The 25657-nt window shown below is 42.6% G+C and overlaps 1 protein-coding gene across 3 annotated transcripts in view; it reads left to right on the top strand.

Annotated features, from left to right (window-relative positions):
* Positions 1 to 25657, top strand: part of pnpt1 (polyribonucleotide nucleotidyltransferase 1) — a 79498-nt gene that overhangs the window by 40214 nt on the left and 13627 nt on the right. For all 3 annotated transcript variants that reach the window (XM_085981403.1, XM_085981404.1, XM_085981405.1), the window contains exons 12-20: positions 314 to 410; positions 2721 to 2823; positions 3782 to 3852; positions 8971 to 9007; positions 16977 to 17043; positions 17147 to 17236; positions 22730 to 22783; positions 23007 to 23116; positions 23223 to 23294. In XM_085981403.1, the coding sequence (XP_085837529.1) occupies positions 314 to 410; positions 2721 to 2823; positions 3782 to 3852; positions 8971 to 9007; positions 16977 to 17043; positions 17147 to 17236; positions 22730 to 22783; positions 23007 to 23116; positions 23223 to 23294 (701 nt within the window). The remainder of the gene's footprint in view (positions 1 to 313; positions 411 to 2720; positions 2824 to 3781; positions 3853 to 8970; positions 9008 to 16976; positions 17044 to 17146; positions 17237 to 22729; positions 22784 to 23006; positions 23117 to 23222; positions 23295 to 25657) is intronic.

Raw genomic sequence — 25657 nt, 5'->3', positions numbered from 1 at the left:
CAATGGTGCGCCCCTGGGATCCGTGGGCCACCACGCTGAAATTCTGCAGCGTTTGAAAGCAACTTTTCGAAGGAGGGTTCACACGAGGGAAGTGCAGATTTCATTAGAATGTCAGCAGTGTACTCCTTAGCTACGCCGCCGACCGCAAATTCAGGGCCATTATTTCTATGGAACATTTTCATCACAAAGTTCCTTTTTAAGGAAACTTTTGCTGCTTTAATTCTTTGAGCTTTAAATTATTCTCTGATCTAATAACAGCCCTCTAATGTGTTCCTAACTCTGCAAAACAATATTTAATTTCATTTTCTCGTAGATAAATTTTCTGAGGCTGAACCATATGAAGTAATGGAGGCATTTAATGTAGTTTCCAAAGAAGTTTTTAGAAATATTGTCATGAATGAATATCTACGGTAAGAATTTTCTTTAATTTGGTTTCAATTGTTAATTATTTTAGTTTACTGCATTATGTTATGTTCTAAAGAGTAATTTTTTTTGTGGGGGTAAAAATATTTTTTATTGCTGCATTGTTGTACCCAAAAGGTATTGGAAAGGAACTAGTTCATCAAGGGTCAATTCAGGGCTGCCAGAAGCTCAACCTCTCTCTATTTATCCTTTTAATGACAGCAAGAAGTATTTGCTGGTTAAAGTATGGCAGATTTTAGCTCATAAGTATTGTTATGGTATGCCATATAAATGGTAATGTCTTGAAAATGGTTCTACAACTGGTGTGATACAAGCAGTATAACACATATTTTATAAATCCACCTAAAGACCAATGTGCTGTCATTGAGTTCTACTGACTCAATATAGAGCTTCATTGGTCATGTCACTAGTTATAAAAATTGTATCACTCTGGCGACATAGTAACTAGCTTGTGTTTTACAGTCTTTCTGTTAGTAATATGTTTCATTAATGCTAAATTTAATGAGTTTTTGGCTCTGGACTCATGCACTGAGAATTTGGCACGGCTTTCTTAAAACTTTTAAAATTCCAGTTATTTTAGTAGGTTGTGAGTGAGTTAATGGACCAAGCTTGTGACTTCAGGTCCCCAAATGTGAGTTCCTGTTTTTGATTTTGTCAGCAGCAGACACACTGAGCAGAAGTGAGGTACTACCCCTTCAGGTGAATAAAATAGAGGGGGGTGTCACCATAGAACATTTTTTGCACATCTTCCACCAAATAATTTTAAAATGGCATTGCGTATAACTTGAGAGGTCATCTGCTTTTGCACTTGGCCAAGGAATAGCTTGTGCTACAATGAGGTGGCACTGACAATATATGATGGGTTATGGTAGCCTAGTGGTTTTGTTACTGGACTAGCAATCCCACCATGACAAATTGTGAAATTGAATTTAATAAATCTGGCACCAGAAAAAAGGCTATGAACGGTGCTGGATTTCTGTAAAAACCCAACTGATTCACTAATGGCCTTTGAGGAAGAGAACCTGTCACTGGTCTGACCTACATGTGACTCTAATCCCACACTACATGTCCTCAGTCCCATAGCTCAAAAGCAAACAAGAGAAGAATAATTTAAAAAGAAAAATACCACACTGTTCTAAAACTAGGTGTAATATTAATCATTGTGGGCACCGTCATTGTTTGATGTTTATCAACTTGCTAATTTGTCAGCAGAAATTGACTCCCGTATTGGCACTGAACAACAATGGCCCGTATTTTCCGATTGGCAGCTCCGATCTGGAAAAAATCTACTGACTTAGCTGAGGGCTCCCGAGGTCCGGACACTTCTGTTCCTGGGCCCCTCCAACTCGAAATGTTCAGGGCCCACGTATCCCAGAGGTGCATGCGGTTCGCAAGCGTCCCTGGGATCACGTGGGCCATGGGAAGCCAATAGGAGAAGGGAATCTCCCTTCATATACTTGACAGATAGACCTGTCAAATATATGAATGGAGATCACCCCAAAAACACAGTAAAACATTAAATATTTTTTTAATCACTTAAAATGAGTTGAAATTATGATAAATTAAATATTTTAAACATTTAATTTTTTGAAAAAAAAGAATTTTTTTACAGCGCTAAAAATAAACTTGCCTTTTTTTTAAAGTATTTTTAAATGATAAATAAGTGGGAAAAAATGTTTTTTTTAACTTTTTTTCAACTCTTATGTTAGTACCAGGCGTAAGATTTCTAAGGGTTTTCTGCGGGCAGAGGTTCTCCAGAAAGCGGAACTCTCCGCCTGCAGAGGCCCTTCTCTAGGGTAGGCGTCCGATCTGACGAGCATTCTTAACAGATCGGAAATGCTGGTTTTCAGCGCATACGCAGCACGTGCACAACGCGTATACCCGTAGGGATCGGAATATACGGCCCAATGTGTTTGGAAGCACAAATTTGTTACACAAGACCTTAGGTAATTGTTTTGTCTGAACTGGATTTCAACCTAGGTTCCATAGTTGAAAGTACAGTTTGTACAAACATAGTGCCACACCCACTCTCTTCAAACTGCTGCTTTCATTACTAAATGGTTTGGTTAACCCTTTGAGTCCTTGGCATACAGTTGAATTTATCAGAAAGGAGTTGTGTTTTTTATCATGCAACAGGTTAAAATTGATTCTCTATATTTTGAATTTTACTTAATATTCACTAAAATTCAAAGAACTGATTCATAGTAGCCTTAGAAAACTTAAAGTTGTAACCTTAGTTTTGGTGTTAAAATGCTATTTAAATCTTCAAAGGTTTATAACCTTCCATTGTATTACAGGTGTGATGGTAGAGACTTGAGAGCTCTTAGAAACATTAATTGTGAAGTTGATATGTATAAGCCTCTTCATGGATCTGCGTTGTTTCAGAGGGGACAGACACAGGTACTGAATAAACTTAACTAAAATTGCATCCTTGAACAAAGTATACTTTTGCTAATATGTGCATGCCAACTGTGTAAGATTTGTTGTTTTTAATGTACAGTCTACTCTTCATTCAGAGTTACTCAATTTGAATTATCTGACCGTTCGAATTTTTGAGCACTAAATTTCCACTTTGCTGTATTACTTATGTTAAGTTGAATTTGTGGATAATTTGAAGTGTTTTAGTACAAAAAGACTTTGAATTATTAAGAGTAAACCGTATACCGATTATGCTATAGTTACTGATCAATCTGTATTGTTACAAAATCTTTTTACTGGCTTTAGCAGATGTTTTGTTGCATAATAATTTAGCCAAATCAACCACATGGGTATTGTCTTGCTGCAATCAATAAAAAAATGTACAGTATAAGGAACATTGATTTTTTTTCATTGCAGGCGGTATCCTTGAACTGTAACATAATATTATTTTGACTCTCTTAATGGCTCAGTAAATTCATCCAGATTGGCTAAACCATCGATAATATGAGGCTCCCAGGTTCAATCCCCAGTTTGTGCTTTTCTCAGTGCGGACAGTGGAGAGCTGCTACAATTGAGCTTAACTCCAAACTGCTGGGAATGGACAGTCACCCAGGGCTCATGCTCTGGATAGCTATTCAACAACTCCTGCTGGATGGGTGTTGTATCAGGCTTGGCTGTGGTGGTTCCTCTGATAGAATAGCTGGACTATACTCCCAAAGTGAAGAATGGCTACTTGGTGAGATACCAGAGGACTACCAGCACCTTTTGAACCCTGTAGCCCAGCAAAGATTTCACGCTTTCAGGTCAGGAAGGTAGAAAATTGTTGAGGAAAAAAAATCATGCGTCGAGAAATTGCAACAAAATATATATGTTGTACTCCTACAAGTTCTTATTGAGGTAACACAAACCTAGTCTTCATATGAGTTTCCTGTCTTTCTAGGTTCTTTGTACAGTAACCTTTGATTCCATAGAATCAAGTGTAAAAACTGATCTTATCACCACTCTTATAAGGTAAGTCATGCAAATGCATCTCAGTGTGTTGTGTTTCACTATTCCTGAAAAAATTACATTGCACCTATTTATGTATAAAATGTGCAGTGTGTTAGATTCAGAGATTATAAAACACTTTAACCAGGATACTAAATAAAAAAATTCGCAAACATTTTTTGGTGGAGGGGGACAGGGCAGGATTTTTTATTTTTTTTAAATCCTCTTTGCAGTAGGTTCAGATTGTTTGTTTTATTTTTCAAGTTAGGAATAAAGTTCCGAAACCTAAGTTGCTTTTTTCTCTCTCATCTACCCCCCCCAAACTTTATTCAAGGCCTGGTGCTTCTAGGCACCATACTTGGAGCAAGACTGTCAGTCAAGGATCTTAAAGAGGACTGTCAATGCTAAAATGTGCTACCAACTGACAAGTATATTTGTATACCTCTGTGATTCAATCCTGAGCCTATGTATACTGTAACTTTTACTGATCCTAGTAATTGTATTTTTATAAAGTTTAACACTTCTGAGTTTTGAAGCTGGATCTGGATCAGAAATATTAACTTGTCGGTTTTCTCCACATGGGGACAGGAGTAGGTAATTCAGCCCCTTGAGCCTGTTCCGCCATTCAATTAGATCATGGCTGATCTGTATCTTAACTCCATCAACCCGCCTTTGATCCCTATCTCTTGATATCCTTACCTAACAAAAATCTGTCGATCTCGGTCTTGAAAATTTCAATTGACCCAGCAGCCACAGCCTTTTGGGGGGGAGAGATTTCCAGATTTCTACTACCCGTTGTGTGAAGGAGTGTTTCCTGATTTCACTCCTGAATGACCTTGCTCTAATTTTAGAATTATGCCCCCATGTTCTGGATTCTTCCAGCAGAGGAAATAGTTTCTCTATATCTAACCTATTAAATTCTTTTGTCATTTTAAACACTTCAATTAGATCCCCGCTCAACCTTCTATACTCTAGGGAATACACATTTATGCAACCTGTCCTCATAATTTAACCCTTTAAGCCCTGGTGTCATTCTAAGGAATCTGCACTGTACCCCCTGCAAAGCTTCCTGGGGTGTGGTGCCCAAAACTGAATGCCGTACTCCAGATGGGATCTGACCAAGGCTCTATACAACTTATGCATCTCTTCCCTCCCCTTTGTATTCCAGCCCCCTTGAAATAAAAGGCTACATTCCATTAGCCTTTGAGATTACTTTGTGTACCTGTTCATTTGTTGGCCATGGTTGTTTAACTACGCAAGTGGAGCTTTTGCCTTTTAGGGGTATATATTGGTCTTGTATTGTAACATATACTTCTTTGAATACCTCCCACTGTTTGTGTGTAGGTTTACCCATTGACCGCATAGCCCAGTTATCTATGGTCAATTTACATCTCATCCCTTCAAAATTTGCCTTACCTGGCTTGTGACTTCTTCGTCTCAAACTTAATGGCCCAGAAATTCGGGTCGGGGGCTTCCTGCGGGTGCAAGCCCCCGACCTGCACTTACCTTGTGCGCCGGCCGTTGAGCTGTGGGCCCCTGTGGAATTCCGATCCGGGGCCTGCTCCAACTGCCGGCGCACGGTGCTTGCGTATCCCAGGGGCGCAGTTAGTTCGAAGCGTCCCCTGCGATCACGTGGGCCATGGGGAGCCAATCGGAGCAAGGAATGCTCCATTCATAAGTTTGACAAGAAGAGCTGTCAAACCTTATAAATACTATGGCCCCAAAACATCACTAAATCTTCAAATAAATTTTTTTTTAAATCAAATTTTTAAAATAAACTATAAATTATGTGAAATAACTATTTTAAACAATATACATTTTTGAAAAAAATAATTTTATTTTCTAACGGGGCTAAAAAATAAACTTACCTTGCTTTAAAGTATTTAAAAATAATAAACCTGTGGAAAAAATGTTTTAATTTTAATTAATTCACCACTTACCTTGTAAAAAGCAGGCCTTATGCCTGCTTTTTACATTTCTAACTTCTGGAGACTTACCCTCCCGGGAAAACCTGGAAAAAAAACTTATGATCGATACGCACGCGCAGCCTCTCCCGCACATGCGTTCGACCTCTGAACCCCTGCTTTCAGGGGAACAGAAGTGCCGGTTTCCCGCGCATGCGCAGTGCATGCAGGAAACCGACACTTCCATTGGGCCTACGGGTGAGTACCCAGCGCGTACTCACCCGTGGAGACCCGAATTTCTGGGCCAAATTCGATCATATTATGGTCACTCTTTGCAAGATGTTCCCATACGGCCTAACTGTTAACTATCTTGTCACTAAATCTAGTATGACCTGTTCCATTGTCGGTTCTAAAACATATTGTTCCAGAAAACTGTCCCAAATACACTCTAGAAATTTGCTGCCTATATGACTTGAACTGTTCTGCTTCTCCCAGCCCATGCGAAAATTAATATCTCCCATTGTAACTGCATTGTTTTTGCTACATGCTTCTATGTGCTCCATATTTATATATTTATACATCCCACCACTACATGACTTCTTTCCGGAGGTCTGCAGACACCTCCCACCAGAGTCTTGCATCCTTTGTTGTTCCTTAATTCTACCAAATTGTTTCCACTGCCTGCTCATCCTTACTAAAATCGCTTCTTTCTACTGCTGCAATTGTCTATTTTATCAATATTGCTATTCTTCCTTCCTCCTTTCTCAATTTCCCTGACCTTTCTAAAGATCTTGTAGTCTGGAACATTTAGCTCCCAGTCATGCTCAGCTGTAGCCAGGTCTCTCTAATAGCTACTCCATCATGCCCTTTAAGCTGAATTGTTGCTTCTAACTCGCTTGTTTTATTCCTTATGCTATATGCATTTGTGTACAGAGCTCTTATTTACATAACTCTCCCCTCTCTGCCCTGGTAGTGTTTTTCTCAAACTTTTTGACCTTTCACTTTTTGTTGTTGATGCTCTGTACATTGTTATAATGACAATTTAATATGTACTTTATATTATCTTTATCACTTTTTGTACTCTGTCCTTTGCTCTCAGCCCTTTTTCTTATCTGTAGATTACTGTTATTTCTACCCGAACTCTCCCTCCACTTTATTGGTTTAAAGTCCTTTCTACCGCCCTATTTTTTCCGCTGGGGCCTTGCTCCCAGCTCGGTTCAGGTGCAACCTGTCCCAATGGTATAGCTCCTTCCTGAAATGGAGCCCTCTTTCCTACACCTATCTTTCAGCCACGCATTAACTTTCCTAATCTGTTTATCTTTATGCCAATTAGCACATGGCTCTGGTAGTAATCTGGATGTTACCACTCGCGAGGTCCAGTTTTTTAATTTGGCTCCTAGCTCCTGATACTCCCTTCGCAGGCCCTTGGCAGAAGGGTCGAGAACCAGAGGCCACAGATTTAAGGTGATTGGTTACAACCTCAAAAAACTTTTAACAGATTTGTCAAACACGACACAAACATTGCAATAGTCGAGTATAGAGGTGACAAAGGCATGGATGAGGGTTTCAGCAGCCGATGGGCCGGGACAGTGCGGAGGTGGACAACTCTATAGAGGTTGAAATAGGCAGTCTCCATTACAATGTGTGGGGATGGAAGTTCAACTCTAGGTTGAATAGGACCACAAAATTGCAAACCGTGTGGCTCAGCTTGAGACAATGGCCTGGGAGGGGAATGGAATCATTGGTGAGAGTACAGAGTTTGTGGCGGGTGCTGAATACGATGGTTTCAGTCATCCGATGTTTAACAAAGAAATTGCAGCTCGTCAAAGAATGGATATCAGACAAGCTGTTTGACAACACAGAGGTGGTGGGCAGATCAAGAGAGGTGGTGGAAAGGTAGAGCTGGGTGTCGTCCGCGTGCATGTGGAATCTAACAGCATGTCTGCGGATGATGTCGCCAAGGGGCAGCATGTAGAGAAGGGGGCAAAGGACAATCATTGGGGACTCCAAAGATAACAGGGAAGGAAGAGAAGCCATTGCTGGAGATGCTCTAGGTTGATTGATTGTTAAGAGTGGAACCAAGCGAGAGCAATTCCACTGAGCTGGACAGCAAAGGAAGGACGTTGGAGGAGGATGGTGTGGCTGACCACGTCAAAGGATACAGAGAGGTCCAGCAGTACATGGAGGGATGGTGTACCATGGTCATGAGTCACAAAGGATATAATTTGGGGCTTTGGATAGTACTGTTTCAGTGTTGTGGCAGGGACGGGAACAGGATTGGAAAATTCAAACATGAGTTGTGGGAAAGATGTGTGCGGATTTGGGCGGTGACAATACATTCAAGGACTTTGGAGATGGGACGGTAGTTTGCAAGGATCGAGGATGAACACATGGAATGGACTCCCAGACAGAGTTGTAGAGGGAAAAATTCTTGCATCATGCAAGAAACAATTGGATACTATAATGGGGGCACTGTAGGGTTTCTTTGGATGGATGCAATAATGTGGGCTAAATGGTCTTCCTCTTCCACAGTTAACCTTTTGATTTTGTTATTGGACTTGTTCTCATTGGACAAAATTAGTCTTTCTTGAAGTGGCCTAATAGATTTTAAAATTATGAAAGGGATTGATGAATTTGATCCAGATAATAGTAAAAGGATTTTAAAAATCAAATAAATTGGGAATTAGTCAACTGTTTCACAGAGGTATATAAATTATTGAGGAATGCCATTGAAGCAAATGGTACGCATGTATTCAAGAGACAAGAAGACCTATTTCTGGAGAAAGAGTGGATTCATGAATATGGTGGAAAGGTCAAGATTAATGAAAAAGGAAGGGCTTGTTGGACAAACTAACATTTTTCTGTTCCTAAAATTTCCTGATTCTTATGTTGAATGCTTAGAAAATTTATGACACCAACCATGGATGGGGTTTTGCAATTTGTAAAAATTACCTGAAATTTTAGGTGCAGAGTTAAAGTTATGGACCCCAAGCACAAACCATGGGAGTAGGCAGATATACATTTGTCACGAGCAAAGAGGAATTTTAGTTTTCATCCACAATGGAATATTTGCCTATTACAGTATAAAAACTCCTAAAATGTTAACTTCACAGCCGACCAGGAGCTGCATTTAGTCTACACCATATCTTACCTTGTCTGCAGATCAAGTGATTTTCAAATTTTGCTAATGCGTTACTATGATTTGCCCAAACTAATGTTATAATTTTTACTTATACAGTGGGGTGAAGGAAAAAAATTTCATGCTGCACTATGAGGTAATGTAACCTTTTTCTGTGTTTCAAAATACTGTATTAGGCTTTGTACAATTTCTGAAGTTGAAATTTCAGTAGGAGTAACCAATTGATGCACTGTGTTTTACTGAATCAACGTGCAATATTTGTAACTTGCATCATATTTATAGATTTATGTCCTACCATTTATTTCCATATTCTTCTATCAGTTAGATTCCTGCCAATGGCAGATTTCCAGTGCATCTGCCATTGGAGATGTTTACAAAAAAAAACACCATGCTCAAATCCATTTCCTCATCAGACTAATTAACAAAAGATTTTTAAATGGAGATGCTTCTTCCAACTGATCTCTCTGAGCAATAGGATAAAGTTGGTAATGCAGACCTCATTTCTGCTTTCCTTGATTGAAACCCAATGTTCTACATAGACTGATACTTACTGAGTGACTGCATTATTACCATTCCATACCCAGTTTCTGCAATAAAGGTCTTTTGAATAAAATTATTTCCCAGCTTACAAATCCTGTGCAATATAAGTACAATTCATATTAACAGCAATTGTTTGTTGAAAAATGAACGAGTGAAGGCAGAGTTCCAAGTGGTTCTAACTTATTTGACTTGCAGTTACGCACCTTATTTTTCCAGTAAACCAATATTCTCTGCTGTTTTTCAGCCTTGGCTCAATGGTAGCACTCAGTTAGAAGGTCATAGGTTCCAGCCCCACTCCAGATAATTAAGCATGTAATCCAGGCTGACACTTAGTGCAGTACTGAATGCTGCACTGTCTAAAGCGCATATTTCGATTTAGGACATTAAATTGAGATCCTGTCTTCCCTCTTAACATAGGTGTAAAAGATCCCATGACACTATTCAACGAGTTCTCCCCAATATATGTCCCTCAACTAACATCACTAAAAACAGATTATCTGGTCAGTTATCTCATTGCTGTTTGTGGTTTCTTGCTGTGTGTAAATGGACTGCTGCATTTTCCCTGCATTGCAGCAGTGACTACATTTCAAACAATACTTCATTGGCTGTTAAGTGCTTTGGGACATTCTGAGGTAGTGAAAGATGCCATTTAAATGGTAGGGGCATACAGGATAGGATAAAGTCAAAATGGGAAGCTTATGACAGATACCAAGGACTCATTACTGCAGAAAGCCGAGAGGAGTGTAGAAAGTGCAGGGGTGAAATTAAAAAGGAAATTAGGAAAGCAGAGAGGGCATGAAAAAATATTGGCAGGTAAAATCAAGGAAAACCCAAAGATGTTTTATAAATACATTAAGAGCAAGAAGATAACTAAAGTAAGAGTAGGGCCTATTGGGACCATAAAGGTAACCTGTGTGTGGAGGCAGAAGACATGGGTATGGTTCTTAATGAATACTTTGCGACTGTTTTCACAAAAGAGAGGGACAATGCAGACATTGCAATCAGGGAGGAGTGTGAAATATTAGATGAAATAAACATAGTGAAAGAGGAAATATTAAGGGGTTTAGCATCTTTGAAAGTGGATAAATCTCCAGGCCTGAATGAAATGTATCCCAGACTGTTAAGAGAAGTAAGAGAGGAAATAGCAGAGGCTCTGACCATCATTTTCCAATCCTCTCTGGCAACAGGTGTGGTGCCAGAGGACTGGAGGACTGCTAACGTGGTACCGGTGTTTAAAAAGGGATAGACCGAGTCCAAAGATGTGCGGGTTAGGATAATTGGCTATGATAAATTGACCCTTAGTGTTAGGGGGATTAAATACGTGGGGTTACGGGGATAGGGTGGGATATGTGTTGGTGTAGGGGTTACGGGGATCGGGTGGGATATGTGTCGGTGCAGGCTCGATGGGCCGAAATGGCCTCTATCTGCACTGTGGGGTTTCTGTGATTCTGTGATTACAAGCCAGTCAGCCTAACCTCAGTGGTGGGAAAATCATTTAGAAAGACACAGATTAATCATCAGCATGGATTTGTTAAGGGACGGTCATGTCTGACTAATTGATTGAATTTTTTGGGGAGGTAACAAGGAGGGTTGATGAGGGTAGTGCGTTTGATGTAGTCTATATGGATTTTAGCAAGGCCTTTGATAAGGTCCTGCATGGCAGACTGGTCACGAAAGTAAAAGCCCAGGGGATCCAAGGCAAAGTGGCAAGTTGAATCCAAAATTGGCTTAGAGGTAGGAAACAAAGGGTAATGGTCGTGACTGGAAAGCTGTTTCCAGTGAGGTTCTGCAGGGCTCAGTACTGGGTCCTTTGCTTTTTGTGGTATATATCAATGATTTGGACTTGAATATAGGAAGTATGATTAAGAAGTTTGCAGATGATACAAAAATTGGCCGTATGGTGGTTGATGAAGAAGAAAGCTGCAGACTGCAGAAAGATATCAGTGGACTGGTCAGGTGGACAGAACAGTGGAAAATAGAATTAAATCTGGAGATGTGAGGTAATGCATTTGGGGAGGGCTAACAAGACAAGGGAATACGCAATGAATGGCAGGACACTGAGAAGTGCAGAAGATCAGAGGGACCTTGGAGTGCATGTCCACAGATCCCTGAAGGTGCAGGACAGGTAGATAAGGTGGTTAAGAAGGCATACGGGATACTTGCCTTTATTAGCCAAGGCATAGAGCAGGGAGGTTGTGCTTGAACTGTATAAAACACTAGTTAGGCCGCAGCTAGAATACTGCATGCAGTTCTGGTCACCACATTACAGGAAGGATGTGATTGTACTCGAGGGGGTGTAGAGGAGATTTACGAGGATGTTGCCTGGGCTGGGGAATTTTAGCTATGAGGAAAGATGGGATAGGCTGGGTTTGTTTTCTTTGGAACAGAGGAGGCTGAGGGGAGACCTAATTGAGGTGTATAAAATTATGAGGGGCTTAGATAGAGTGGATAGGAAGGACCTAGTTCCCTTAGCAGAAGGGTCAATAACCAGGGGGCATAGATTTAAAGTAATTGGTGGAAGGTTTAGAGGGGATTTGAGGAGAACTTTTTTCACCCAGAGGGTGGTGGGGGGTCTGGAACTCACTGCCTGAAAGGGTGGTAGAGGCAGAGACCCTCATCATATTTAAAAAGTACTTGGATGTGCACTTGAAGTGCCGTAACCTACAAGGCTACAGACCAGGTGCTGGAAAGTGGGATTAGGGTAGATAGCTCTTTGTCGGCCGGCACGGGCAAGATGGGCCGAATGGCCTCCTGTGCTGTAAATTTCTATGATTCTGTGAAATGAAAATTCTTTCTTTTTTCTCTCTCTCCTTATACCTGTGCAATTAGAAATGATTACAAAAACTATTTAACAAAAGCAAAATACTGCAGATTCTGGAAATCAAATAAAAAAGCAAAAACTGTATCTCTTTGTGCTGCTCTGAGGAAAAAAAGTCTGCAATTGAGTAGGCTGCTCGTACCTCTGAAATGGCTTTCCCATAAATTAAGCCCCAAGTTTGCTCAAGGATGAGGACTTCAACTTGGTTAAAATTTCAGTTAGAAGTTAAATGTTAAATATTTAGTTATTTCAACTTTCTTAAACTTTCAGTTACACCTTTTAAACAGTTAGTTATTTCAACTTGCTTTTTTTAGACTTCCATATCCAATACAACAACCTATCTATATATATATAAAGCGGCTCTTCTGTCTGTCTGTCTGTCCGCCTGGTCTCTATACGTTTGGAAGTTACAGAGCGTACCGACGCGCGCGTCGCCTCAAAAGAAAGCTTGCGATTCCGGACCGGTCATCGGCGTATTTACGTTTCGGCCGGACAAAAATCCCGCCCGCGGTATCCCAAAAACGTTCAGCGTTCCGCTCATTAGCATCTCATTAGCGACCGTGTGACGTCGAGGTCTTCCTACAGTTGAGTGTCGAGTGACTCGACGATTGACCAATCCTACGCTTCGGTGACCTGACCGGTCGACCAATCGGTGCGTGTGTGGGCGGGCCTTATCCTTCTGAACCGAGGTGAGTGGCCGCCATCTTGATTTTCCACGATTTTTTCCCCCACACTTTCTGTGTGTTAGGGAACTACGGTAAATATTTCAATTATGTGTTAGGCAATTAATTAACAATTTATTTGAGTTTTATATTGTGTTTAGCAACCCCCCCCCCCCTCCTCCTCCTCACCCTCGCGCAGGGGGGACTCGGGGCCTGAAGCTGAAAAAATTTCTCTCTCTCTCTTTCTTCCCTCTCTCTCTCTCCTTCTCCTCTTCCCTCTCTCTCCTTCTCCTCTTCCCTCTCTCCTCTTCCCTCTCTCTCCTTCTCCTCTTCCCTCTCTGTCTCTCTCTACTTCCCCCTCTCAGGTGTGGCGGACGGAGCGCGGGCGCGCCGCCCGAAGTTTCCCGCTCGCTAACGGCCTTGCCGGCTCCCGCGGGCCGCTCGCACTGACCGCGCATGCGCCGCCCACACTCACCGCGCATGCGCTGCCCGCCCGCCCGCAGCGGCCGTCCATCAGCCGCGCGATACACGGGGGACCTCAGCAATGGCACCGGACCTCAGGCGCTAGGCAGGGGGAGGGGCCGGAGAGAGGGACAGAGGGGAGTGGGGGAGGAGGAGAGGAGGGGAGCGGAGAGGGAGGGGAGGGGAAGGGAGGGAGAGGACATGACACGGACAGGGGGGACACACAGGGGCAGGGAGACCAAACGCCCCAAAATTGCCCTCGCGCCCCAAAATTGCCCTCGAGTGGGGGAGGGGAGGGAGAGTGGGGGGGGTGGGAGGGAGAGTGGGGGGGGGGGAGGGAGAGTGGGGGGGGGGAGGGAGAGTGGGGGGGGGAGGGAGAGTGGGGGGGGGAGAGAGTGGGGGGGGGGAGGGAGAGTGGGGGGGGGAGGGAGAGTTGGGGGGGGGAGAGAGTGGGGGGGCGGAGGGAGAGTGGGGGGGGAGGGAGAGTGGGGGGCGGAGGGAGAGTGGGGGGCGGAGGGAGAGTGGGGGGGGAGGGAGAGTGGGGAGGGGAGAGAGGGGAGGGGAGGGAGAGAGGGGAGGGAGGGATAGGACAGGGAGAGGACATGACAGGGAGAGGGGGGACACACAGGGGCAGGGAGACCAAACGCCCCAAAATTGCCCTCGCGCCCCAAAATTGCCCTCGCAACGCGGGGCTCCCCAGCTAGTATTTATATAGTGCCTTTAACATAGTAAAACGTCCCAAGGCACTTCACAAGAGTGTTATAAAACAAAATTTGACACCAAGCCACATAAGGAAATATTAGGGCAGATGGTCACAGAGGTAGGTTTTAAGGAGCATCTTAAAGGAGGAAAGAGAAGTAGAGGCAGAGAGCTTTAGGGAGGGAATTCCAGAATGAAGGCATGCCACCAGTGGTGGAGCGATTTAAAATCGGGGATGCTCGTGGCCAGAATTAGAGGAGCACAGATATCTAGGAGGGTTGTGGGCCTGGAGAAGATTACAGAGCGAGGGAGGGGTGAGGCCATGGAGGAATTTGTAAGCAAGCGTGAGAATTTTAATATCGAGGCATTGCTTAACCGGGAGCCAATGTAGGTCAGCAAACGCAGGGGTGATGGGTGAACAGAACTTGATGCGAGTTTTGGATGACCTCGTGTTTACGTAGGGTAGAATGTGGGAGGCCGGCCAGGAGTGCTTTGGAATAGTCAAGTCTCGAGGTAATAAAGGTATGGATGAAGGTTTCAGCAGCAGATGAGCTGAGGCAGGGTCGGAGTCGGGCGATGTTCCGGAGGTGGAGATTGTCGGTCTTGGTGATGGCATGGATACATACTGGTAATATGCCTTCTATGTTCGTTATGTGATTTCTTAGTCCCTAGAACCAATTGACCATTATACCACGTGGTTAGCATGGACCAATCAAAACCAGAAGGAATTTCCATACATACTTACATACATATCATCCATCACACCTGTCAGAACAACAATTGCATTGGTCTTGCCCATCCATCCATTTATGCATAAATCTTTAATTTGTAGTTTTTTTGCTTTAGAATGTGTGTCTTCCTTGTTCCGTCATTTGTTATCTTTTGTTATATGTCCAAATGTTGTGAACTTGGGATTTTTTAATAGTCTGAAGCACTGGCTGATAAAGGAAGTGCAGCTCTTTATAGTTTTATTTTTGACTGTTTGCTGATGATCCAGCAGCCTACAACTGACGAAGTGTAGGAGGTTAATGAAGGAACAGAGTAGGAAAGAGTAGAGAACACTGAGCAACCCCTGACTTGATGGGAAAAGGGTGAGAATGAATCATGAACTGAAGTGCAGATAGATTGATTTTACATTGATTGGAGAGGAAATTCGATATCCATTAACAACTTCGACAGAATAGCAAATGTTTAGAAGTTCATGGTAAGAAATCCTGTCAAAAGTATTGGAGATGTGGCAAAGGCAAATAAATTATCAAAGTGTTGAAGAGCAGAATTGCAGAATAGGTGAGATTACCAATGAAGTGGCCATGCTGAAAACCATAGTAGCAATCAAGCATTATGTCAGCAGCTTGCACAACTTTAGAAAATACAGATAAGGGCAATAACATGGTGGTTGGAAGTGCAGAAGGGGATGATCTATCTTCGACATATCATGAACACAACCCAAGTTCCAATGGAGATGGCATAGGATGGGGGCACGTTTGGAGATGAACATTTTGAAGATGTTGAGCTATTCAACCAGGAAGTAATGTAGGGAAGGGGACCTAAAAGGGCAGGAGAAAATAAACCACTTCAAATGGGAGGGAATCAAAATTGTAGGTTGCCGTAAAATACAGTTTTTATCAATAAACTTTAAACGGTCTTCTATGCTGAACTGTAAATCCTGGAGTTTTTTTAACATTACAATTTAATAGGATTTTAAAACCATTTAATAGAATCTTAATGGATATATTTCACATGAAACCAAGTAATGAGGATAGAAATTTAAGCACACTGCACAGACGATGAGGAAGTACTGAATAACACTCTCCTTTCTCCTAAAAAGATAGCTGAACAAGCGTTTGAGATGTTGCTGTTGGAATGAGAAAAGGCGACTACCCATTGGTTGACTCTGTCATCCAAGCCCCTGCTTTAGGACTCAATCAGCTAACTCATAATTAAGACAGTTTTTTGTGCTTCCTGTAAAAATGTAAGAACTTCATTGATGGATACTTGGGTAATTTACACTGAATACTGGTTCATGACACATCACTGTAAATATACATGACATTACCATTGTCAGTAGTTGAAATGGGGAAATAATCCACATACTAGTAGCACTAATTGAAAATACAGGAAACTTTCGTTTAAACGGAGGTTAAATATCCAGAATGCTCTATCTACCGGCAAAATTCAGGAGTCGGTTCAGATAACTTTTTTTACTTTTAGTTGCTTTTTTTCTCCATTTGGGGCTCTGCAAGCATCTAGCTGAAGCTGTTGCTTAGCTACAGAGACGCTTGCAAGCTGCGCCGACTGTTTTGAAGCTGTTGGTTTGTTGCTTCAGACGGAGCTCTGAGCTCCGTATGTTTTAACATTAGCGCTCGTTTCTTCGGCAGTGTTGATCGACCGGCACCAGCTCGGTCCCGTCAGTGCCGGATACCAGAAAGTTTCCTGTAATGTGTAATTATGAGTTAGTTAATTGAGTATTTGAGAGTACAGTACTTTCAAGTGATAAAAACCCTAGTTACACCTTTCTAACACATCACTGTGCATGTACAAATTAGTTAATAAAGTTCTAGCTTTTGTTAAAATGGTACATCGCATGTCAGTCCAGTGTTTGAAATATTTGTGCATGTGTCCATTTAATGCAAATTACTGTTAATAGCTAACACATTAAAGCAAATACATGTCAAGTAGACTAGAATACCAAATTCAGTGGTGCTGTGTAGTTAGTAATCAGGCAGAACTATTACGGTCAGTTACCTTCAGGTGTTGAATTGCTGAACTATTTGTGCTAAACCCAAACATATTCAAGAGTGGGGAAGATTTCTTGATGTTTATATCTGATATGTTTGCTTTGAATACAATTATATAAGTTTGTCTTTTTTAAGATGGGTATGTTTGTCCTATTTCTTCTAACAGCATCATATTTGTTGTTTCAGTTTCCGCCGTATGCAACTAATGAGATTGGAAAATTAATTGGTCAAAATAGGAGGGAACTAGGCCATGGTGAGAAGGATGAATCATTCAGCTTAATTCACAGAAATACTGGTTATCATATTTGTATTAATTTATTAAAATATTTCTTTCTATGAAAATTACATTAATTTAGGCGCTCTTGCAGAAAAAGCATTGAAATCTGTGGTTCCTAAAGAATTTCCATTTACAATAAGGGTAACAGCAGAAGTACTAGAATCTAACGGTAAGTGATTAAATGGATTGGCCACGAATCTACTCAATAGCACATTTTGTTCACTTTATAAAAAGATTTTTAAAAAATTTAAAAAATTATAAATCCTTTAATCTACCTCATGTAATAAATGTTAAAAAGCCTCTGTTTTGCTTTATTTGGGTGAGAGCTGTAAGTTAAGGGCACCATGTAAATGTAAGATGTTATTGTGCACTTAGTTAGACTTGCCCTTGTACATTTAGGTTTTTAAAATTTTTGTGTGGCAAGTTGCTGAAAGTGGGAGCTGATAATGTTGCAGCAAGCGTAACCAGGCATCTGGGACCTGAGTGAACAGGGAAAGCAACTCCGGGCGAGGAGAAGGACGGAGGGTGGTGGGGAGAAGGACAGGAGCTTGGGGCAGTGGGGAGTGGCGAGTACAGGAGCTCCGGGCAGGGAGAAGGACAGGAGCTTCTGGGGGGCGGTGGGGGGACGGTGCGTGGCATGAGAGGACAGGAGCTGAGCATGGGAGAGACAGCAGGTGCAGGGGAGAGGGGCTCGGAAAGGAAGAGGACACGAGATCGGGGAGAGGAGGTCAGAGGTTCGGGGGGAGCATGGAGACAGCAGTGTGGGGGGGGGGGGGGGGGGAAGACATGATCCAGGTCTAAAATGGGGGCTAAATGAGAGGGAGAACATAATCAAGACGGGAAGACAAATCTTGTCCTTCCCGCCCTGTTAGACCAGGATCACTTTCTCCTCTTCCCCTCCCCCTTTTACACCTGCACCATATTCTTGCTTGCCCCTTTCTCCCCCGTCTCTTCCCCCCCCCCCCCCCCCCCCCCCCCCAAAACCGGGACACCTAGACCTGGATCATATTCTTGACCATGAACGACAGTGAGTTGATTTCTCGGAAAGCCCGGCGCATGTGTGGCTAGTGACATCATTGCACTGGACGAAATCCGGAAGTCATGACACTGTCACTATTCACTTCGTAATGTAAAAGGTGATCTCGCCACGCCCCACACAATTTCTGCAATAAACCTGTTAACAATCCGTGACCCCCCCCCCACACAATACCCCATCAGTCACTGCAGCTCTCACCCAGAGTGTTAAGTTTGACGGAGTGAGCAGCGATAGTTTTCGGTCGGCCCATGATGTCATCCTGCACATGAGTCGCGTCACTCAATGTCCTGCTCAGCGCATGCTAAAAACCTACAGCTCTGCTAGTGATGTCACTTGCAATGACTTTGCCCTCACCTGTTCTCGTTGAGTGAAATGCGCCTCACTAAACCAACCTTGCAGCACAAATTATGTAAAATAATCAATGCTGTGGATTTTTCAAATTCAGCCTCAAACGACTACAGCACCCCATATGATCTTGCATCGCCTGTTCATGGGTCACATTTTTGATGGGGACCACAAACAATGTTCTCTCTAATTTTTATTTGGGTGCACGGCCCCTTCACAGTTTCGCGCATGCATGAAATTTAACATTGGAAAGGCCAGTCCCAGGGTGCAGAGCTTAGAGGTAACATTGCGCACAAGGCAATGCAAACTTAGCATTGGTGAACAACTCGGTGGTGTGCAGGTGTTGCCTGATGGCACTATTGCTGATTCTTACCATCACTCTGCTGATTGAAAAACAAAATACTGCAGATGCTGGAAATCTGATATAAAATGCTGGAAACACACAGCAAATCTGGCGACATTTATGGAAAGAGAAGCAGAGCTAACGTTTCATGTTTTGATGAAAGGTCATCGACCTGAAACGTTAACTCTGCTTCTCTCTTCATAGATGCTGCCTAACTTGCTGAGCGTTTTCAACATGTTATATTATATCACTCAGCTGATGATTGGGAGGAGGTCGACAGGGCAAGCTGTACGTGACTGTGTGAGAATTATCTTGCTTTTCTGGGTGACCCTCCACATTAACAGGTAGACGCCATTATCATGGCTGCACTGGAGCAGCTTGGCTCGGGGAGCAGCAATCTCTGATGCATGGGTCTTCTGCATCTTACCTGGGATATTTGCTGTGCCCAGTGCACTGGGCCACTTCCCTGTTGCATGTGGAGTGGACCAGTGGAAATAATCTTTCACTTTCTTTTAAAACTGGGGAGAGTGATTAACTCAACAACTACAAGCCAGTCAGCCTAATGTCGGTGGTGAGGAAACTTTAGAGACAATAATGTGGGACAAAATTAATTGGCATTTGGAAAAGTATGGGCTGCTAATTGAAAGTCAGCACGGATGTGTGAAAGGCAAATTGTGTTTGACTAACTTGATCGAGTTCTTTGATGAAGTAATGGAGAGGGTTGATGAGGGTAGTACGGTTGAAGTGTAGGACTTTCAAAAGGCGCTTAATAAAATACCACATAATAGCGTTTGATAAAATACCAGATAATAGACTTTTAGGAAAATTAAAGCCTGTGGGATTAAAGGGCTGCATGGATACAAAATTGGCTAAAGGACAGAAAGCAGAGAGTAGTGATGAACAGTTGTTTTTCAGACTAGAGGGGAGTGTGCAGTGGTGTCCCCCAGGTGTCCGTGTTGGGACCACTGCTCTTTTTGATGCATATTAATGACCTGAACTTGGGTATAAAAGGCATAATTTCAAAGTTTGCGATTGATGCAAAACTCTGAAATGTAGTAAACAGCGAGGAGGATAGTAGCAGACTTCAGGAGGACATAGACAGATTGGTGAAATGGGCAGACTCCTAGCAGATGAAATTTAATGCAGAAAAGTGTGAAGTGATTTGTTTTGGTAGGAAGAATGAGGAGAGGCAATATAAGCTAAATGGTACAATTTTAAAGGGGGTGCAGGAACAGAGAGACCGGGGCGTGTCCGTACGCAGTCTTTGAAGGTGGCAGGACAAGTAGAGAAGGATGTCAAGGCCTTGGAGAGAGTGCAGGCGCACTGGATACAGCAAAGGCTATGGGCCCCGACTGCATCCTGGCTGTAGTGCTGAAGGCCTGTGCTCCAGAACCATAACCAAGTTGTTCCAGTACAGCTACTGGCGTCTACCCGACAAAAGTGGAAAATTGACCAAGTATGTCCTGTCCACAAAAAGTAGAACAAATCCAATTTGGCCAATTACCACTCCATCAGCCTGCTCTCAATCATCAGCAAAGTGTTGGAAGGTATTGTCGACAGGGCTATCAAGTGGCACTTACTCACCAATAACTTTCGCTGCTGCTCAGTTTGGGCTCTGCCAGGACCACTCGGCTACAGACCCCATTGCAGCTCTAGTCCAAACAAAAGAGCTGAATTCCTGAGGTGAGGTGAGAGTGACTGCCCTTGACATCACGGCAGCATTTTGACCAAGTGTGGCACAAAGCAGCCCTAGTAAAAGTAAAATCAATAGAGATCAGGTTGGAGAAATCTGACTGGAGTCATACCTAGCACAAAAGAAGATGGTTGTGGTTGTTAGGGGCCAATCCTCAGCCCCAGCCTACAGGACTTCCGTAGAGCAGTGTCCTAGGCCCAACCATCTTCAGCTGCTTAATCAATGACCTTTCCTCCATCATAATGTCAGAAATGGGGATGTTCGCTGATGATTGCACGGTGTTCAGTCTCATTTGCAACACCTCACAGATACTGAAGCAGTCCGTGTCCACATGCAGCAAGACCTGGACAACATCCAGGCTTGGGCTGATGAGTGGCAAGTAACATTCTCACCACACAAGTTCCAAGCAATGACCATCTTCAACAAGAGAGAGTCTAAGCACCCCCACTGTCAACATCCTGAGAGAAATTGACCAGAAACTTAACTGGACCAGCTGCATAAATACTGTGGCTACAAGAGCAGGTCAGAGGCTGGTTATTCTGTGGCGAGTGACTCACCTGCTGACTCCCCAAAGCTTTTCCACTACCTGCAAGGCACAAGTTACGAGTGTGATGGAATACTCTACACTTGCTTGGATGAGTGCAGCTCTAACAACACTGAAGAAGCTCAACACCATCCAAAACAAAGCAGCCCACTTGATCCGCACCCCATCCACCACCGCGCAGTGTGTACCAACTACAAGATGCACTGTAGCAACTCGCCACAGCTTCTTCGACAGCACCTCCTAAACCCGCGACATCTACCGCCTTGAAGGACATGGGCAGCAGGCGCATGGGAACACCACCATCTCCAAGTTCCCCTCCAAGTCACACACCATCCTGACTTTGGCATATATCGCTGTTCCCTCATGGTTGCCCGGTCAAAATCTTGGAACTCCGTACCTAACAGCACTGTGGGAGTTTCTTCACCATATAGACTGCAACGGTTCAAGAATCCAGCTCACTACAACCTTTTCAAGGGCAACTAGGGATGGGCAATAAATGCTGGCCTTGCCTGCGACACCCTCCTCTCGAAAATGAATAAATACATTTTTTTAAATGATAGCGTATTTTATGTTGGTCCTACCAACGTGCATGAAATTGCATTTGTGACGAGACTTGACTATTCCAATGTTCTGGCCGAACTCCCATCTTCCATCGGCAGTGCGGGCGCTGTGCGGGTTCCCCGAACTCGGCGGCGCGAGCGCTGTGCGGGTTCCCCGAACTCGGCGGCGCGAGCGCTGTGCGGGTTCCCCGAACTCGGCGGCGCGAGCACTGTGCGGGTTCCCCGAACTCGGCGGCGCGAGCGCTGTGCGGGTTCCCCAAACTCTGTAACCTGCCTGACGATGACTGGATCAAATTACACATTGCAGAGAACTTGAATTACTCTACAGCAGAGAGGATCAAATTACACATTCCAGACAAAGTGTTGGGTGTGTCTTGTCCTCCAAGGGAGCCAGTCAGAAATAGGCTCATGCCAACTCGCGGTTCAAATACACACAGCCAACCTTCTGTGGCGACTTTTTGTCATATCGAACGTGCAAATAAAGCAACTTCACGCCTTTCAACGGTGAGCCAGACAACAAGATGCCATTATCGTAAAGCGAACGGCAAAACAGTGCCACTCGGACAGTAACTTTTGGTTATCCACGTTTAACCTCGCATCTGCCCCTTGCCTAAAGTTGTTGTACCATTTGGACATAAATAATGGCGAACGCTATTCACCTCGCCATTATTTTGACAGCAGTGAATTTTTTTTTAGCTTGTTTGCTGGAGTGTCTCGCGTTGATTTATGATGAGTACCGCTTTCCTATACAGTAAATGCACCTCCTCTCTGGCTGTGTGTGGAGTAGAACTGGTGGTGGTGAAGTCTGGATTCTGGAGTGTTTTGCAATGGGAGGATACATGGAGTTTACCATTTGCACTTATTCTCTTTCCCACACTCTCTGCTACATTTGCTTCAGCTGGGAGCATGGTCTGGACCATAGACATACTCCCTGGCTGCTGATAGAATTACTTTATGGACCTGAGAGGAAGTGTGTTTTGTGTCTATTAAGCACTCTGTCAAGAGCTGCTAGTTTACCCACTAGTTTTAAAAGAGCTTAAATGGGGTTTGAGTTGGTGGTATTTGGAGTTGGAATTGGGAGTCCAGTGGTCTGTTCCCATCAGTGGTTTAGCTCCTTTCTGTGTTCATTTTTCATTTATAGGTTCATCTTCTATGGCATCAGTATGTGGAGGAAGTATGGCCTTGATGGATGCAGGTAAACTCTAAATATCTTCATTTTAAGTTGGACTGAGTGCTTCCTTTCTGCAGCACCTTTTTTAGTTCAAGAAGTTTTACAATAGTAAATACCTTTAAGAAAAAGCGTGTAAATGTTCAGTAAATGCTGCTGGATTATACCAAAGACTTGTCACTTTAAGCATGTCTTTTCCACCGCAGAGGAGTTTACAATCTATTTTAGTCTATGTTTTATTTATCTCCAGGTGTTCCGATTTCAGCTGCTGTGGCTGGCGTAGCTGTCGGCCTTATCACAAAGAGAAATCCAGAAAAGCCTGCTGAAATTGAAGATTACCGTCTCCTGACTGATATTTTGGTTGGTTTTCTTCAAAGAGCTGTTGCAGCATTAGCGTTATGTTTTATATTGTCTTGTATGCATGTCCATTTAAGAAAAAATAAAGCAAATCCTTTGACTCTTGCAGGGTATTGAGGATTATAATGGAGATATGGACTTTAAGATGGCGGGTACGAACAAAGGAATAACAGCTTTACAGGTAAATGTAGCATTTGCTCCAAAGTTGTCACATAAACAACATAGTAGTGCAACTCATTGGTGGGTGGGACGTGGTTTTGTGTTTGTGCCCATCTTTCCTGCAACTCCATGTTTGAACCCCTCCAATCAAGTTTACGCTCCTGCCACAGCACTGAAACAGCCCTAATCAAAGTCACAAATTACACAGTCACAAAGTTCTGACGAAAGGTTTTCGACCTGAAACGTTAACTCTGTTTCTCTCTCCACGGCTGCTGCTTGGCCTGCTGAGTTTTTCCAGCGTTTTCTGTTGTTATCACAAATTACATCCTAGGTTACCATCCCCCAGTTATTACATTGCAGGGAAGAGATGTATATTTTTTTTTAAATTATAGATGAGCAATTTGGGAGGCATCTTGATCACCACAAAATGTACAATCAAGGCGAGCACAGGACAATAAACATGATATCTAGATATGCGAGGAGTATATTGCCTTAAGTTGAAGCAAGGTAGATGAACGCTAGTCAAGATCCTAATCACTACAATGCGTTAAAAAGTAAGTCTCATGATATTCGAACCATAGAAGTAAACAACATGAAAGAAGCCCGTTCAGCCCATTGCATTTGTGCCAGCTCTTTGATGGAGCAATCCAAAACTAATTCCACTCTTCTCTCTCTGTCGCCCTGTATTATAATAATGCTTCTAATGTTTATTCTTCCCTTAAAAGGTGCAGTGATTTCTGCCTCAACTAACCCTGTGGCAAATCAATTTCTTGGTCCTCATTGTCAGAATGACAATTTTAAATTGATGGCCCCGTGTCGCAATCAAAGCCCTCCATAATCTTGAAAAATCTATCAAATCTCTTCTTGGCCTTCTCTGCTCCAATGGAGATAGTCCTAGTATATCAGGCCTCTCCTCATAACTATAGATTCTCATCACTGGCATAATCTTTGTTAATCTACAGTGTATGCTTCTATAGCTTTAAAGCCCTTTCTGTAATAAGGTTCTCAAAACTGTACACAATGCTTTAATTGTGGCCTAACAATTACTTGTACAAAATCAGCATGACTTTTTTTTCTGCTCTTGTGCTTTATGTTCCTATTTATAAACTCAAAAAACAATTGGCTTTTTCAGCAGCTTTAACTGCTTTATTTATTATTCTAATGTATCTGTACCCTGGGTCTCTGTTCCTTTGCACATTTCATCATATTTCCACTGTGTATGCTCCCACAAATTTATTTTCCTCCCAAAATGCATTACCTCATATTTTTCCATATTAAATTGCATTGAAGAAGAAGAAACGAAAGAACTTGCATTTATATAGCACCTTTCACAACTTCAGGATGTCCCAAAGCACTTTATAGTACTTTTATGAAGTACTTTTAAAGTGTAGTTATTGTTGTAATGTAGGAAAACGTGGCAGCCAATTTACTCACAGCAAGCAGTGAGATAATGACCATATAATCTGTTTTTAATGATACTGGTTGGGGATAAATATTGGTCAGGTCACCAAAGAGAACTCCCCTGCTCTTCTTCGAATAATGCCATGCGATCTTTTACTTCCACCTGAGAGGATAGGCGGGACCTCAGTTTAACGTCTCATCCAAAAGATGCTACCTCTGACTGCACTGGAATGTCACCCTAGATTATGTGTTCAAGTTTCTGGAGCGGGACTTGAGCCCACTATCTTCTGGCTCCGAGGCGAGAGCGCTACTGCCAAGCCAAGGCTGTCATTAACCTGTCTATGTCCTCCTGAAATCTTTTACAGTCCTATCAATATATATATTTTGACTCTTCTATTACACTGCTTTAAAACCTGCTCTAATCCAAGCAATGTTTACCCTAACCCTTCCGTTTCCTATCCATCAACCAAATTTCCATTTATGTTGCTACCTTTCCCTTATACCATACATCTGAATTTATAACAAGCCTCTTGTGAGACACCTGATTGTGACAAGACACCAATTCATCTGATTTTGTTCTCACTTATGTTATGTGCAAAATATTGTTTAAAAAAAAAACCTTGCAGCACAGAACTTGCACCTGCCTAATTGAGTTGCAATGAGTTTATCATACTTTCCAGAAGAACCATTTTCAGCAGTTTTTGAGATGTGAGTTAATATAAATGCCACCCTGTTTAGTACTAATCTCATACTGCATTCTTGAAGAACTGAAAATGTAACACAAATTACACCCTATAAGAGGTTTGTAATTTATTCACTGACCCTATTATAATTTTCCTTTGTTTCTTCAGTCATTGTATATTAGTAATTATTTGTTTTGGGACATGTATTTCAGGTTAATCAAACTCCAATTACAGTAATATCTAGTATTATTTCTTTGAGTAAAGCAAATAAAACCTCCAAATGTCAAATAATATATACTGA

This window comes from Somniosus microcephalus, chromosome 3 (assembly GCF_052327205.1).
Source record: "Somniosus microcephalus isolate GS21.2 chromosome 3, FLI_Smic_1.0, whole genome shotgun sequence".
Taxonomy (NCBI): domain Eukaryota; kingdom Metazoa; phylum Chordata; class Chondrichthyes; order Squaliformes; family Somniosidae; genus Somniosus; species Somniosus microcephalus.
The sequence above is the reverse complement of the archived record's forward strand: the minus strand, read 5'-3'. Positions and strand labels throughout refer to the sequence as shown.